This window comes from Protomyctophum parallelum, assembly GCF_964188405.1.
Source record: "Protomyctophum parallelum genome assembly, chromosome: 20".
Lineage (NCBI taxonomy): Eukaryota > Metazoa > Chordata > Actinopteri > Myctophiformes > Myctophidae > Protomyctophum > Protomyctophum parallelum.
Window position 1 is genome coordinate 16,546,572 of NC_139718.1, and position 17,256 is coordinate 16,563,827.

General features: G+C 42.1%; 1 protein-coding gene across 1 annotated transcript in view; it reads right to left on the bottom strand.

Annotated features, from left to right (window-relative positions):
• Window positions 1-429: 429 nt before the first annotated feature.
• Window positions 430-17,256, bottom strand: part of LOC310878181 (sodium-dependent lysophosphatidylcholine symporter 1-B-like) — a 28,348-nt gene continuing 11,521 nt past the window's right edge. The window contains exons 4-14 of the mRNA XM_083792335.1: window positions 11,913-12,036; window positions 11,737-11,815; window positions 10,802-10,965; window positions 9,269-9,359; window positions 8,666-8,790; window positions 8,088-8,171; window positions 5,194-5,277; window positions 4,967-5,079; window positions 4,553-4,696; window positions 3,169-3,345; window positions 430-2,166 (exon numbers count right to left, since the gene is read on the bottom strand). Coding sequence (XP_083648461.1) covers window positions 2,109-2,166; window positions 3,169-3,345; window positions 4,553-4,696; window positions 4,967-5,079; window positions 5,194-5,277; window positions 8,088-8,171; window positions 8,666-8,790; window positions 9,269-9,359; window positions 10,802-10,965; window positions 11,737-11,815; window positions 11,913-12,036 — 1,243 coding nt within the window. The 3' untranslated portion in view covers window positions 430-2,108. The remainder of the gene's footprint in view (window positions 2,167-3,168; window positions 3,346-4,552; window positions 4,697-4,966; window positions 5,080-5,193; window positions 5,278-8,087; window positions 8,172-8,665; window positions 8,791-9,268; window positions 9,360-10,801; window positions 10,966-11,736; window positions 11,816-11,912; window positions 12,037-17,256) is intronic.

Here is a 17,256-nt window from a genome sequence, read left to right on the forward strand (position 1 = left end):
TTACTGCTCTTCTGTTCTTTCTTCTGCTTTGTACCTAGTATTATACAAGATCAAGGCTCCCACACTGCATTTTTGGCAGGTCGTTTATCCTTTATGAATGATGATTGATCGCAGGTTACAGAATGCCATGAATAGAAGTGAAGAGAAAGTGTCACATGCATTGTGAGTCGGTTCGGAAATCCGCCAGAGGGCGCCAAATGCGGGGTTCGAAAGGGTAATACAATAGGTGGGCAGTGGGCACCAAGAAGAGTGCACCTCGGTGTCTATTGCTTCAAAACCTGTAAATTAAATAGAAAAAAAGCCTTTAAAACATTACATTTTAATTAAAATTCGGTTGATTACCATTTTATCAGTGAGGACCAAGTATGAATTTTAGGTTGAAAAAACACATACTTAGAGTGAGAATAGAAGTGAATTCAATTGTTTTTCTGTTTCTGATTTTATTCACAAATTACAGTTAAACAGTGTATCAATATTTCACCTCATTTTTTGCATAAATTTAACATAATCACATCATAGACCAACTTTAGAAAAACATGTACAATATAACAATAGAAAAGCATGTATAAGTGCACACCCAGTGCCCCTTAAGTAAATGCCCTAATAATGAAAATGAGTTTGTGAGCATATGCATATATGTAGATATTATTTACATGCAGCATACATATAATCGTAATCATTTAAAAAGATTGCGTGAAAGCTGACAGCACTGAGATTCAAATCAAGGCATTTAAAGATATTATGATGTTAAACAAAATGTGTCTGGGATTTGCTCCTGGCGAAAGGGCTTCAATACTAATCACACAGATTGTCACATTTCACCTGCAGCCCTTTCAACTCAGATCACATGATCTCACATTTTGATGTCATCATCACTGATGATGTCACAGGATTTCCCCAGGATGTGTAAATTACAAATTTACAGATTATTTACACACACACACACACACACACACACACACACACACACACACACACACACACACACACACACACACACACACACACACACACACACACACACACACACACACACACACACACACACACACACACACACACACACACACACACACACACACTATAGTGACTAAGTTCATGTTTAGATTTATCTTTTACAAATACACAAATTACTAACACATATAAATTTTTCTTTTTTGTTCTTTTTACAATAATCCCTTGGATTAAAACTAAAATAAATAGTTAAATAAATCCTTTCTCTTCTCTTGAAAAGGGAATATTTTTGCTTTATAGCTGAAAGGAGTTTGAAGTGTGCATGTTTGTTTCAAGGCAGAGCATTATTCACAAATTGCTTACCTTGATACAGATTTTAAAGGTTTTAAAGCACATTTAAAAAAAGTTGCATTGAAACCCTTCTCAGTAGCATAAACAAGCATCTATGCAATCTGTCATTAGCTCTACAAAAGTAAACATTTGCTTAGAAGGCAGTAATTAAATTGACCTTGATTAATATGTCTAACTAATGCTTTTCTAAATAGGCTTTCCCACCAGAAATATTTAAGTAGTCTTTATAATGCCTTTACTGTGGTAATAAATAACTACTTACAGTATGTAAAAAATATATTAACAATCATTTAGCACTGCTTCATAAATCTCCAACAGAGATGGAATAATTCCTGGCAAAAAAAAGACTAATACTGGTACATTTCTGTCTGAGCACCATCTAAATGGAAAGTGTAACAAGTGCAGCTTTCCTCCAGTAGACATAATTCACAGGCTAGGTAACAACCCATTCCAATCTCAGATACAGCCTTGTAAACAGGCTAACACACAAATACAGTACAAATCACAGATGAAGGCTATGACGGTCACAGAGGATGAAATGGCATTAACTGTCCACTAGAGGGCCCTGTGAACCTGTGCGTTCCAATGGAACGGGCCTTTTTGCGTTTCTGGTTAGCCCGCAAGCAGCCAGCCTGCCACAGTGTGGTCTGTGGTCTCTGCTCCGTTAGTCCAACTACATCCAAAACACACACAAGGCCCGTCCAGCGTCCCAGGTGGTCGCTTCCCTCTGTCCAGTTTGTGCAAACACACCAGACAGCGGCAGAGGCCGTTTGGCTGACTCCATCTTCCCTGCTTCGCTGGCTTTACACCACGCTCCCCAGCTCCGTGGAGTCAGACTCTGAGTCATCAGCTTCAATAGCTCTGTGGAGATACAGGAGGGCAGCCAACAGTCAAACACAAAGAATGTGGCTTGTCCCAACAGCACATAATAAGGCACTGACACAGCAAAGTAGTTTGTTTCATTTACATTTAGCCGTGGCAATATTCTATACATTTCTGAATGCAGCGCCTCAGTGTCAACCTATACTGAGCATCTATTCTCTCCTGGTTTCAGAGTTATCTGTAGCCTGGCATTGCCAGACTGATCACATGGGATCACTCGCAAGTGGAGGAACTAAATAACTAAGCTAATAAGTGATCTGTATAACAGAGACGATTGTGGGCATTGGGGACTATTACCATCCTGGATGTCACTTGACTCACATCAGTCCACAAAGTAAAGACACTTGCTATCTATTGTTAACTATATCCACATTATGACCACAGTTTTGCTCTAAAAGTGTGAAAAAACATATTCTACATTTCAGCAGTTTATACAGTATGTTCCTTCTTGTTACCGTTTGCCTGCGACATATGACATAACTGAATTGATATGTTATCCAATCAGTAGTGTGTGTACTGTTTATGTGTAGGTACTTGTATTACTATTGTTAGGGCCTAATGGCTCCACAAATATAATAGAATTGTGAGGACAATTTGGTCCTCACAATAATCTTTAGAGTTGGGTTTACAGCTAGGAAAGGATTCTGGTTGGTGTTAGGGTTAGGATTAGGCATTTATTTTAAAAGTTAGGGGTTGGGGTTTGAGGTACTGTATGTCTGATCCATAGCCTACTTGCTAAAATGCATTTTTCTATGCACCGGTGTTGCAAATTGAAAATAGCCAATCTACAAGATCACAATACATGGCATTGTGAGTTTGTGGATTGCCTTGCAACTAAAGTAGATGTCCTCACACTGTGAGTTTGTGGATTGCATTGCAACTAAAGTAGATGTCCTCACACTGTGAGTGTGTGGATTGCCTTGCAACTAAAGTAGATGTCCTCACACAAGTACAGTAATAAAGTGCGGGCGCATCACTCACAGCCTCTCCTGCAGCACCTTGTGGTTGCATTTCCTCCTCTCCTCGTCTATTGGATAAGTCTTGAATATTAACAACCCCACTGCAATGAGAACGACAGGTGCAGGAGACACCAGCATCTTAAGGGTTAACGTCACTGCCTCTGGCTGTGAACAGCCCCGGGTCACATAGCCTGCAAAGCTGTGGAAAAATGTAAGGAGAAGAGGTGGTTACATGCCGGCTTAATTATGAGTTGAAGGATTATGTTATTGTTGAGCACATGACTACTGTGCTGGAACGCAAATATTAGGCTACACTAATCTCAAACCGTGATCCTACAGACAACTATAATAAACTTAAAGTCATGTAGACAGATTTACAGAACCTGAGTGCTGATAATTAGTTTTCACCATGTCTGTCAATAAATAGAAGGCAGGGAATGAAACTGGTCTGTGATGCTTCAATCTAACAGTTAAAAGACACGAGAGGGATCGCTTTAAGCACAATTTAAACTTTGTACGACGGAGCATGTGCTGTGGCCTTCAGTAGGCATGTCGCCTTGCGCAGCCGTGGCAATAGCCACAACCTCAACTCTTTTGTTGCTTTTTTTTTTTTAAGATATTTTTTTGCGGCTTACGCCTTTTATTGATTTTTGAAGGGACAGACAGTAGGCTGACAGGAAACGGGAGAGAGATGGGGGATGACATGCAGTAAAGGCCGTGTCGGGTCCGGGAGTCGAACCCGCGGCACACTGCGACTGGATTACCAGTCCGGTGCCCAGACCGTTACGCTACGGCCTGGGCCTCTTTTGTTGCTTTAATAAAAGCACTGCACTGTCATTAAATCTTTGTTTTAGATGTGTTAGTAGTGTTCAGTTTTTCTAAATTGCATTGCTTTCAACCCTCCACAATCCAAAACATACCACTGAGTGATATTTTATTGCCAGTGTGTTGTTGGCAAATTTGGCATGACTAGTAAATTGGCCCGGTAAAGCAGCATGTTGTATGTCACTCTAGAAAAAAGTGCTTCAACGCAAATTAAGGTTGTGCGATATTTCGGTTTCGCGGTTTAATACGGTTTAATGATTTCATTAAGGTTTAATCCGTCAAAACCGGCAAACCGTTTCACCTCACATGAGCGTTGGGTGGCCGTGATTATTGTTTACGGAAGCAGTGGAGAATGGCAGCATCGCATGGTCCATCCGTCTGTCTGTGTCTGACTAAATTCTTGTGCCAGTTACCGACTTGCCGTGCTCTCCCCCGCCCGCCTCCCCCTAACGTGCGTGCACCATGACAGGCAACGCTGAAGCCAAGTGACACACAAGCGCTAAATAATAAACTATGTGTGTGTGTGCGTGCGTGCGCTGTATGGTTTACGTCAAGTCACAAACTCATGGACGCCAACTCACTCCAAGCTGAGTGTGGAGACGCCTAGCGACACTCCAGAGGCAAACTTGGTGAAGAAGACGTAGAAAGAGTAGAAGATGGCTTCATGGCCGTGGATATCTGGGTTCTTCACCTTGAAGTCGTCTACCACATCTGGAAGCATTGACCTGCAAGGGAGGTCAAACACAGTATATGAGTGGAAACACTAATAAACTAATAAACAAATTACTTCCACTCCCAGTGGAGTGGGTGTACTCCGAACAAACAAAGGCTGTTTATTTGTTTGAATCTGATTTAGATCAAACTTGACATATGAATTGGGGTAGGTCACAGGGCAAGGTCAGAATTCAGCCCTCTTATACACAGCATGTAGTAGCAGGAGTGTAGCATCTGTCATTAAAGGTGTGTGTAACTTCTGAAGAAAACTCAATACTTACCAAGGAAGGAGGAAAGCTGCAGCTACACTCACACCAGCCGCTACTGAGACCATGTACGAGATGATGATATGACTCTCAATGCAGACGATCAAGATCATGAAAGGAACTGCCCACTGTGGATAGAGAAAGCAGTACATGAACACATGACTAAATTCAATGCTCCCCAAACGTCAGACACAACCTTCTAAAGATGTGTTTTTGTGCCAATGCATCTGTACACTGCTTACCGAGATGCCGATGTATACGGCTGTCTTCTTTCCAAAGCGAGTCAGGAACCATTGCCAAAATGGAATGGATACAGTTCCAGAAAGCTGGAGAAGAGAGAATGTGTATTAATGCTTTTATAGGTAGCCTGGCCTGGTAGGAGGCAAGATGGGTCTGCCTGTCTGTCTGTCTGTGAGTCTGTGTGTGTGTGTGTGTGTCTCTCTCTGAGGCTAATCTCGCGAACCGCTGGACCAGTCAGTGGCAAATTTCCTGTGCGAGTAGCCAGTATAAACAAAGCACCGCTTGGCTGGTGTTAATTTGGGAACCTGCTTGTGGGAACGGCACAGCCGGGACACGCTGACCACTGGACGAAGGGGTCATGGGAGAAAGTCACCATCAATCTAAGGGGCTTTTTATTTAACCATGCAGGGGGCGAGTAACCCCTGACCTGTAGGGGAAACGTGGTCAACCAGTATGTCAAAAGACCACACAAGGACAAGCTTGTCACCAGCCTGGGAAATGTCACATAACTGGCCAAGATGGATCAAAGACGGCAGCAAATATTTCATTTCTTTCTATTGCCCACCTCTCTTAACTACTTAAGCCCTATTTAATGTTTTAAAACTATATACAGTATATTCGTCACATCACAACATAGTCAACTCGTAGATCAGCTATTTTCACTATTTAAATTATAGTGATTATTTAAAATTCACATTTTGTGGAATTTCTTAGAAATATTCATCATAAAAAACCCCCATTAAAACCTTTTGCCTATGATGACATGCCCAAAATAGGCACACCAGGGTTAATGTGTAATGTTGCGTAGTTTTTCTTCCAAGAGGCAATAAAGCAGAAACCAGTGATGTAAAACCAATGAGAAGGATGGGACAGAGAATCAGAGTTGCCATGGCATCGCTCTGACAGATCGCCCTGGGCTACAAAAGCTGTCTGTCCTCGCCTCTCCTGCTGTCCTGGATGGAGTGGGAAAACAGGGGACAGGTTCCCAGGGACCCCAACGACACCTCCTCTCACCCTGAAAATTATTTCCTTTTCAGTCTGCACAGTCATCCTTCTCCTCATGTGAAGGAAGCCCCTCAACTAATGGCCAGAGACTCCATGTGAGGAGACCTTCGTGGCAAACAACATTAAATAGAAAGATTTGAATCTGGTCATTCTGGTTAAGTGTGGAGGAGATGGAGATAATTCTACTGATGTTGACTAAGACCAGGGGTTCCCAAACCTTTCCAAATAGCCGTGGCCTCTGGCTGCGGAGCCACGTGTGGTTTACAGTACACGACAGACGAGGGTCAAGAGTCGCACGCATAACGACAAGAATCTCCTGAAGCTCGACTTTCATCGTACGTCGTCTCTCATATCTTATGGACACGTGACACTGGATCAATGGGATATGGATACTTCCAGGGGGCTGGAGGTCAACAAAGCAAAGGACAAGCCTTTTGTCTTAAATGGTCTGGGTGGTGATGGGCCCAACAGCCGGGAAACGTCATATAAGCATAAAGTGAGTGAGAGACAGCTCGCTGGAGCTGGCATCACATTAGTTGCTTCCGTGCTCCCTCCCAGAAGGAACATGGGCTGGCGTTTAACCCCAACCTGACAGTGTTCATTTCATTATAGGCTAAATTTAAAAAGATATATGATTGTCAAAAGATACAATACAAAATACAATTATTAACTATTCATTCATGATGATGATTTTATGATGTCACCAGATGGTGTTCAAATGATTAATTGTGCAATAATGTGAATTAACACATTATATATCTATTAACTATTAATCAATACATTATTTAATTCATATAATTATATAAAATATTATAATTATAATATTATTTCCCAAACTTTGTATAGTAGCCATCTAGAGGCTAGCTCACGGTATGACGTGATGCGACTCTTTGTGAGCTTGTAGATTGGCTATTTTCGCTTCGTGTTTCAAATCCCACAGGGGGCACAAAGGTCTTTTACACTACAACATAATCAGACGTGCACAGAAGTTGCCTGGACTGTGTCGATGTGCTGATCGTTGATATTATCAACAGTTTATTTGTGTGAACAAGCTTACGTGTAAACTAATCTCTCAAGACAGATTATTCTGCTGAAAGCATAAACTGTCAGCACCACTGCCTGAAACATGTAGTGTTGTTGTTAGTAGAAATAAACACTGAAAAGCCCGGGAGGAAGTGGACTAAGAAAGGGGAGGGGCCAAACCAAGTTCCTGTTTTTACGCAAAAAAGCAGGTGATGCCCCCAGAGACAAAAAATATTTTCACGCTTTTATTTATCGAATTGGATTATTATTATTTTTTTAACCTTTATTTAACCAGTAAAAACTACATTGAGACTGAAGTCTCTTTTACAAAAGCGGCAAAATAAGTGCCAGTAACAATAAATACACGACAAAAAAACAGGACAAACATACAATGCTCATAAATAAAGTACCCACTACCGAAGAAGCTCAAAGGGAGAACAGGAATGGCTAATAACGCAACCAATAAAGACTAATAAATTAAAAATGAGCAACAAAATTAGCTAGTAAACTCAAAAGCAAGAGAACCAACATTTGCTATACGTCAAAGCAGGAGCAGTGTTTGAGAAGTGTGCCAATGGCAATCCTTTTAAAGCTCACTAGGGTAATCACAGAAGCCAATTTGAGTCTGGTCTGTAGGTCATTCCACGACCAGGGTCCGAAATAAGCATCCACGACCAGGGCACGACTTAGCGCAGCCAAGCATTTGATCTGAGGTTGAGAAAGTTTTGGACAAGTTCCCAGAACTTTAACACCTTGAACCCTAGCATCACTATTCTGGGGGAAACATTCGCCAAAAACAAAGTACAGAGCTGGCCCTATAAGTAACTACAAGTATTAGATTACTAGAGCTGTTAAGAGATGGACTCACCATGATCACCAGGAGGATGTTCTGAAAGTTGTTCCTGTGGCCCAGGGCGTATGTAATGAAAAGTGCAAAATTTCCCTCCAGAAGCTGTCAGAGATAGAGGAATACAGACACAGTATGTTCAATTAAAAGAGGACAATGAGGGAAAAACACCCATATTGCTGCTTTTGGCCATAAACCTTGCTTGTCCATATTTCATCATTTGTCGTGTTTTTTTCATAAATTATTCATTTATTTACTATTTTAAACTTTATCACTGTGTCCTTTAAAAGTAAGGAAAATTGATGATGGACAAGAGTTACTAGTGAGCTTGTATCTGCTCTTTTTGCTATTTTTTCAATACTTTTGAATATTTTGGTGTATAATGACATGCATATAGGGACGCCCAAATAGTCAGTCAATGGGTTTTATTAATATTTAATCAATGAAAAGTATTAGCAAGAGCTTGTGGATAAAATAATAACTACACTGGATCCTTACACAGGTTCTTAGGCCATTTCCTGACTATTTTGGACAAACAAGGTTTCTGCCCGACGTGACATGAAAATGACTTCTGCAGCATCTAGTAACAACAGTCTTACCATGAAGGCTAGAGAGGTGAAGAGGAACCCCATGACCAGTTTGATGTAAGGTCCGTGCCCCATCACCAGCCTCAGACCTTGACAGAAGGTTATGGGTTCTTGATTCTTGATTCTTCGCCCACTCTCTAGAATATGCCACCATAGATGAAAGAAACAGTTATGCGGCTTAGGCCCACAGCGCCAAGAGAACAACAATACAATCATATCTATTCAGGGTTTTGCTTTCTCAGATTTTATACGTTGTCAGCTTTGGTCAGATGCTTATAGGGTGCACTGCAGTCACACCGAACTTTGACTCTGTCTATGCGGCGGATTCTGCCAGCGCTTTTCAATGGGTGGTTTGTTGCCATTCGCGGATTTCCGCAAAAAAACAAACGCTCTGTTCCCATTGAAAAGCTTTGGCTAAATCCCACGCACTAGACAGAACATCAAAGTTCGGTGTGACTGCACCCTAAGTTTTAAGCATCTGACAAAAGCTTCTGATCATTATAGAAAAATTATAAATCTAAATACGTGGGTGAGCAAAGAAAAGGGTTGATGAGGATAGCTGTGAAAGGCCGATAGTAATAGAAAACAGTTACAGGTTCACTCCATCATTCGCACCTTCCTTCTCCTTTACTCCTATGAACAAGACGGCTGCACAGAGGACGTAGATTGCGCAGATGACACCTGAGGCTATCATGTAGGCTTGTTTCTGTACACAGGAGAAGGATGGAGACACACGACTTAACTTTAAAACCATAAACCAATGCCATAAAATACATCTTTAAAAAGAGCTCCAGGGACAATAAATTACATGTAGACATTTAGCAGAGTACGCGTGAACCCTGGTCAACAAACAAGGTAAACTGTCACATAAGTAGAGTTCAAAGAGACCAATGTAGTGCCTCAGAGTAACTAGGATACCAGGTAAGCACCAAACCTAGCATCTGAACAATATGGTATCTAAATATTTTCTTAGATTCTGTGGTCAAGAGAAAACGAATGTATACAATAAACCGGTTAACCAGGTACCTACAATCTGCATAGAAAAAACTAGAATCTATTGGAAAAATCGTGTGAAGTGAGGTTTGCCTTTGGGGGCACACGCAAAGTCCATAGACTTGGCTGCCACATGACACATAGCGCCCCTCAAAAAAGGTGACAAGAAGGGATAAACTAGCATCTAATGGATGGCATTTTTCAAGATTATTATTTAAGCCATTTCTGTTGCAAAGACATCACAGTGGACAGAGACAGTAAGGAAAGAGAGGGGGTCTGTTGGTCCCAATATCCAAACATAGTGGGTCACAATCAGATGATATGCACAGTAATGTCTGTCACTAACTGCACATCAAGCCTACACGGAGTGCATCCGCTTTCAAACTGCTCCCGTGGTAATCAGTGAGAGACTACACAGTGCACGCTGGACGCGGCCTCACAGAGCTGTGAGTAAGAAGGTGTGGAATACTGAGGCCCTTGGGCTGCTGTCGGCCAGCTGCCAGCCTAGTAGTTTGCGAAGGCATGGTCTCCTGGCGGAGATAATTACTGACATTTGATGACTGTCATCACCAGATGGTGTTCAAATTGACAGGGGATCTGACAGTTTGCTGACAAACAATAGCAACGGTCACAAATTCCATTGATCTGAGGTGAAAATGATATCATATAGTTATACGTAGTTCCCCCAATAATACTAATCCTATTGCTTGTCAGTAAATGTTTACTTTGTACTGAACTTTGATGACCCTTCTTAGTTTACAGTAAAAGAAGGGTGAAATTAAATTTGTCAGGGCTCCTCAGACTTGCATCACATAATAAAAAGGGTAAAAATAACCTGTATGTCAAAACGCTATTTACCAGACACACCATCATACTTCATGGCCGCTATATTGACCATCATATATGGTGAGGAATATACAAGTGATATTTGAGCCAGAATACAGCATTGACGAATACAGCATTGACTCAAGAGGAACTAATAGGTGACAGACAGCTATACCCGCTTGCTACTCAGAAAGGCATGAATGGTTTGTGTAGAAAATCATGGTTCAGTAAATGTTTACTTTGTACAGAACTGCTGGGACAGCTTGTCGTGGAGTTATCCATAAAGTAGCTACTGTTGTAGAGCCATGGAATTCCAACATTAACTCTCACCGTCTCATCCAGTGAAATTTCAGAATGGTTTCCCCTGGATATGGTTTGGGAAGAATTGTCGAAGACGTCAAACTCTGTGGGGATGCAGTCGGCAATGGCCCCGCCCACTATCTGCCCCTGGATGGCCGTGCCGACCACCGTGCCCAGCACCTCGACGGTCATACCTGAGAGAGATCAGGAGAGGAATGAAGACATGATGAAGCCCTCGTGATGAGGTTCAGCAGATCACACAGACTAGTCTCACTGGCAGAATAATGCAAAATAAATGACCAACTGCAGACTCCTGCTTTTGTGTGATGTTATACGGTCAGAAGTGGTAGCCTACTACAAGAACAATATCCCTCTGTGTCAAACAATGATATTTCTTCAGCACACACGAGTCCCGACAACCCGACTTAATAAACAGCAGCAATTGTTTCCTGGCAGACCACCAGCATCAAGTCGAAATGATGAGAGTCGAGCTTTTGTTTTCACAATGTAACAACTGGCATACATTCAAAGGCCATCAGACATGCAGTCTCATGTTCTCCCCGTGTCCCCTAGGCCTAGGGTAGGTACTCCCACAAAAACATGCAGTAATCCTGGTCTCTATACTGCCTCCCCAATGTCAGCCGGGGCGCCTGATGGAGGGGAAAGGAACGTGTTCCTTCCACCCTATATACTACTGGGGAAATTCCCCCCTGTCAGGTGATAAAGAGGGATGAGGAGTGAGCGGTCTACTCACTCCACTCTTCATGCATTGAAAAACGCATGAGCTCAGTTCGGGGCTCTCCCCAGGTTGTATTGGCAGAGGAAGAGTACTGCCCAGGATTACAGTTTAGGCAATTGGCACCGTGTGAAATAAATATGGGTTACAAAATGATGGGATAATAATCAAAAGGGGGGGGGGGGGGGGGGGGAGTCTAATGGCTGAGACTACAATGAGACTGACTTACGGTAGGCAGTGGCAGAGTCCCTCTCCTTCTGTTCTGTACTGATGAACATGGTGAGAGCAGAGTACGGCACATGAAAGCACTGTCAACACAGAACAGAAACACATTGAGCTGTCTGGTCCTAAAACACAAAAAAGCGCATATAGAATGATGTATCAGAGTATTATTAATATACTGACTGTCTGCATTGACTGGAAGAGACAGTAGACGACCAGGTACCAGACCACTTTCCCCTGCTCCACCGGAGGAACGCACCAGATCAGGAAGTAGGTTAGCACAGCGAATGGGGTAGATATAAGGATCCTGTGAAGACAAGTGGATAGAAGTCTTTGAGCAGTGATTCTCGAACCTCCCAGTTTGATATGCAGATATCATGAACCCTCATTTGGTATGATGATGATGAGTGATTATCTAACTCTGAAAATGTACAAATGTGTACAGTACAGAGAGTTACAGTCCCATAATCCATAACGGTTCATTTGGACCCCTGGTGGTCCCCAGAACTGATGTTGAGAAACAAGTGATTTAGAGCAGTCGTTCCCAAAGAAACTACTAGTAGTTTGGTTCCCCGGGATCCAAACTAATGAAATAGCAGATCTACAAGCTCACAACACGTCGCTTTGCGACACGTTGTTATCTTGTAGATCAGCTATTTTCAGTACTACTTAAAGATTTTGGTTTATGGAATTTCTTAGATTTTTCTACTGGAAAACAAAATCATGAAACAATTAATTGCTTTTAATTGACATAGATCAACGCCAATGGCAGATTTTGGGTTATTGGGAAACAGTGATTTTGAGGATCAAATGATATGATGAGAGGTGGACACTTTTCACTTTTGCACACTTTGATGGCATTTATTTGTGTCTCTACTAAACTATGGAATGTTTCTGCTACCTCTGTACAAAAACATATAGGCCTACGGTAGAGGTACTGTAAATTGTGATTGATTCCCTTTAATATCAATGCAACAGTGTTATGTAGGTGGTTCTATGAAATATGTGTGGCAGCAAAACCAGAGGGACATTCAGGTGCCATGGCAGCAACAATGAAACACAGGAGAGATATAAGATCCAAAGTAAAATAAAGTATCTACAGGTATATGATATATCTTTATAGAATGGATCACTAGAAGTGTATCACTTCATTAGGACCATTATCCTGGTACTTTCAAATGAAGCTGGTACAACATATGGTCAAAATGTCTCGGCTTTACGGTTTAATAAAGTCTGTCTAATGTATTATACCGACTGTTTAAATGGCCTTGACCTTCCTTTCATTCCTGTTCTCTTACAGTTAGTTACTCTCTTTATTACCACCTGGGTTACTTGTGAGTGGGTCTTATCTCTTTTGTGAATAATCCCCCTAATCCTGACTTGTTTGGACTCATGTATTTAGAGGCCAAACAAGGAACCGTCTACACACAAACTAGGGCAGGAGGGAACCACTCCACATTCTACTGGCACAGCTAACCCTGCTCTCCGTCCGCTCCATAGCCTTTATTTCTGTAGCTCTGTACTGTGGGTCTTCCAACTGACCTGACTAAAACATTTATTGGGGGCTGTTGCTTCCATGTGGATCGCGGACGTTGTTTGGCCAGGGTTAGTCGGTTTTATGACATCAAGCCATCTCCATATTTGGATAAAGTTTCAGCTAGCCCAATCCAAAATAACCTGCTTTGACTATCAATGTACATTTAAAGTTATAAATAATGAAACAATATAGCCTACACAATGTGTAGGGAAAAATGGGGGAAAATATACAGTCTACTCAACTGGCAGCATGCACAAGAAATGTCACACTTATCGATCCAGTGGTTTGCGAGATTAGACACAGACTGGACGGACGGACGTCTTATAGACGGCTCGCCCCACATGGAGTTAACACGGTATAAACAACAACAAAACCCCTTCATGCTGTCTTTTGCACTTTACACAAACTGTTAAGAGCTGTACAAATGGAACCAAGTGGTTCCATGTGTGGTACAGTTAGTGCAGTTCACCGACCACTAGGTCAGCGACGCAACTCAAGCTGCATTGGGGTGATGATGAGTACACCTGCTGCTGCTATTCCTCAACAGAACATGTCTGTGCCAGCATCCACGGGTACAACACAAGGTCATATCACGTCAGATTTTCTTTCACATACTGATGTACAATATACGTAAGCACGATTCATTCCTGCACCGAAAATACGGAGTCAAGAATGTCACGCCTGTGGTTTGTATACAGTATGTCATTTATTTTATCTCAGGCGTCAGCCCATACCAACCACAATTAAGATTAAAATAATTTGTTTGTGGCCCAGGCCGTGGCGTAACGGTCTGGGCACCGGACTGGTAATCCAGTCGCAGTGTGCCGCGGGTTCGACTCCCGAACCCGACACGGCCTTTACTGCATGTCATCCCCCCATCTCTCTCCCGTTTCCTGTCAGCCTACTGTCTGTCCCTTCAAAAATCAATAAAAGGCGTAAGCCGCAAAAAAATAAATAATAATAATAATTTGTTTGTTAAAAGGTTGAAGCTCTATATTGATATCAATCATTGCTAGTGTGTTTGTTCAGTTATGTATAGTAGAATAGAATAAATAGAATTTATCAGCCTCATCAGCAAACATAATTTATCAGCTTTACAGTGTTCCATCCCAAACTGGTTCTGTATCCTGAGTTCCCGACCCGGAAATGTATTTTCTCTTTCCAAAAGAGCTAGAGATACGGGGCCCATGGCTATTGCTGTCAGAATATAGTGATATTCAATGCTTATTTTAACAAAAACAATATCACTGACACTTACGCCACCTTTAACACTGTTAGTTTTATTGTGGAAGTGGCTGGAAGCTCGTGCAGTATCATAATACACACACATTTGTTTATAGAACATGACACACTAGTCATACACTCCTCTCCCTCCCCTGTATAACACACACACACACACACACACACACACACACACACCTCACCTCACCTCACCTCATACGCTCTAGTCTATTGGCTGACCCAATCAGTTTAATGAGAACTAATGGGTTCATTTAGCTGGAGATGTGAGGTCAGACACACTGATGCGATTGGCCGATTGTAGAAAAGATCACAGATGCACGTAAGCATGCAGAGGTGAGCAAGTCACTGGCAATGACCTTGAGGCGAAATAGAACGGGGAGGGATGTATTTAATAGCATTATCCCATTATACATCTAGATTACTTTTTCAATCAACTGAAATGTCAATTTCAACAATTTAGACAAAGTTTAGACAAATCTGTTATTGTAAACAGATCCTTATCCGAGTTTATCTCCTCATTCATGCACAGGATTTGTTACAAGAGACGGTCGTTATTTCCGCTCACAAGCTACCGTCCACGGTCCACACAACCATATTCTAACAATGGCTTCATTGACATGCAGCCAAGCATCAGGCCCCTTCTTGACCCGTTGTAACCTCTCTCCAATCCTCTAACCCCCCCTCCCCCCCAATTTCATCCCCTCACAGCATAGAGCGCACACGGACCTGAATCCCACGCTCCCATTGGCCTAAACTGATGGTGTGTTGTGGGTTGGACCAATCGTGTAAGGAGAAGCCGGTGCTTTCCCCACCCCCCCAACAGACATATGCAGCACATGGCAGCCAGGATGGTATTCTACCTCTCAGTGACTTGCTATATGACTATAGAATTTCCTCTGTGAAAACGCCTGTTAAGATATTTCTATATCTGCCTGCAGAGGGGATGAAAGCAATCTCTCTCTGGCTCATGCAACCTGAAACACAGCCAAATACAAGGAGGGTCGCTTCCAATCCTTCTGGTAATTATTCTGTTGTCCCCCTCCAACAGTGTGAGCTTCAGTATATTATGGAACAATGGCCTCTATATTGTTTTGGGGTGAATAAACGTTGGGCAACCCACTGTGATAATGTCAGCAGGGAGTCAGCAGTGCCCTTCAATATGTATACAGAATTACATGTGAAAATAAATGTAGTACTAAAATATTTAGTATTTTCTCAGAATAAAATTGAAGAATTACCGTAGACTAGAAAGGCCTAATCGCTTATCTCCTTCACTGAGTAATTTACAGACATTAATATGCTATTTCAACACAAAACACAATTCCTGAAATGTTTTGTCTTGCAACTTACTTGCATACAGCGGACTAATTGAAAATACTAACTGATTTATTGTGTACAAGTGTACGAATGTAAACAAATGGTTCCATTAACCCTGGCAGTGTAAAATCTTAATTAAATTAACTTTGCGCAATTACTATTTGTTTCATTGTTTTGAGTTGCAACTGAGGTCCGTTTTACCAAGTACAAGTAAGTGGTCAATCATAATGTTGTGCTTTGTTCTGTACCTCACCTCCTCGCCCTCCATCCTTCTGGCAGTCTGGCACACATTGGCAGACTCACCAGTCTCTCATATGCCTGCTTAGCCATGAGCTTCAAAAAAGAACCGCCAGCTTACCACCGTTTCACACTTCCAACTTCCAACAGAAGGAAAACCACCTGGGTATTCCACTACTAATGAGATCTACTGAACCTAACAAGCTTGATTGTTCCGGACCTCATCTCCAGTCTGCACCTGTGATGGAGAACACTTGAACTGCTCTTAGTTGTGTGTGGAAAATAGAATCACTGTGCTACTGTGTGGCATAAAGAATAGGCTACAGGCACATTATGTGCATGCAAGTCAGGTTGCATGTATTACATTGCTTATGCAAGACTGTAGACACAAGCATTGCATGTGTATACACATGTGTATGCACCTGCACGCAACTCAACTCAACTCTGTCACATCACAGGCTAGCTCCAATCGGAAGTTCAGAACTGCTCCATCTACTGTATAGCTCTGAGATGAGGTTCCACCACTGCGTAGGGAAGGTGATGTCGACACCGGCGAATATTGGCTAATATTGTAGATTCTTACCTTTTTCCGCATGTCGTATCCAAAAAGCAAAGGTTGCCCCCCTCTCAGATGTTTTTTTATATATATATATATATATATATATATATATATATATATATATATATATAAATCTGCCTTTATTGATAGGTTGAAAGTAGATTGACAGGAAATGGGGGGGAAGACATGTGGCAAAGGCCGTCGGGATCGGGAGTCGAACCTGCAGCATGCCATCAGGCTGGCTCAGCAGCCTGGGTGCCCGGATTGTTGAGCTAACCGTCTGGGCTGCTCTCAGATGTTTTAAATTTTAGCGGTCAAGAAACTTTTGTCAGCCGACCGACTAAAAAGAAACGGCACTAGATGCTGTGGGACCTTATCTGGGAGCTATACAGCAGATGGACAGGTTCCACATGGGGCTGATCACAGGTTGACAGGTATAAACCTGTGCAAGCCACACATACCGTGTCACTGCAGTCAATGTTCTTTTTAATTTATTTCCACTTCCATATTGTTGTCATGGTTACAGAACCAGTTCTCCATCTCATGGAAGCATCTCTCGCCTTGCTGATTCTACTTCTCTCATCATCCTGCCGGCTTCGATAGTTTATTTGTTAATCACGTTTCCTCTTTTTTTC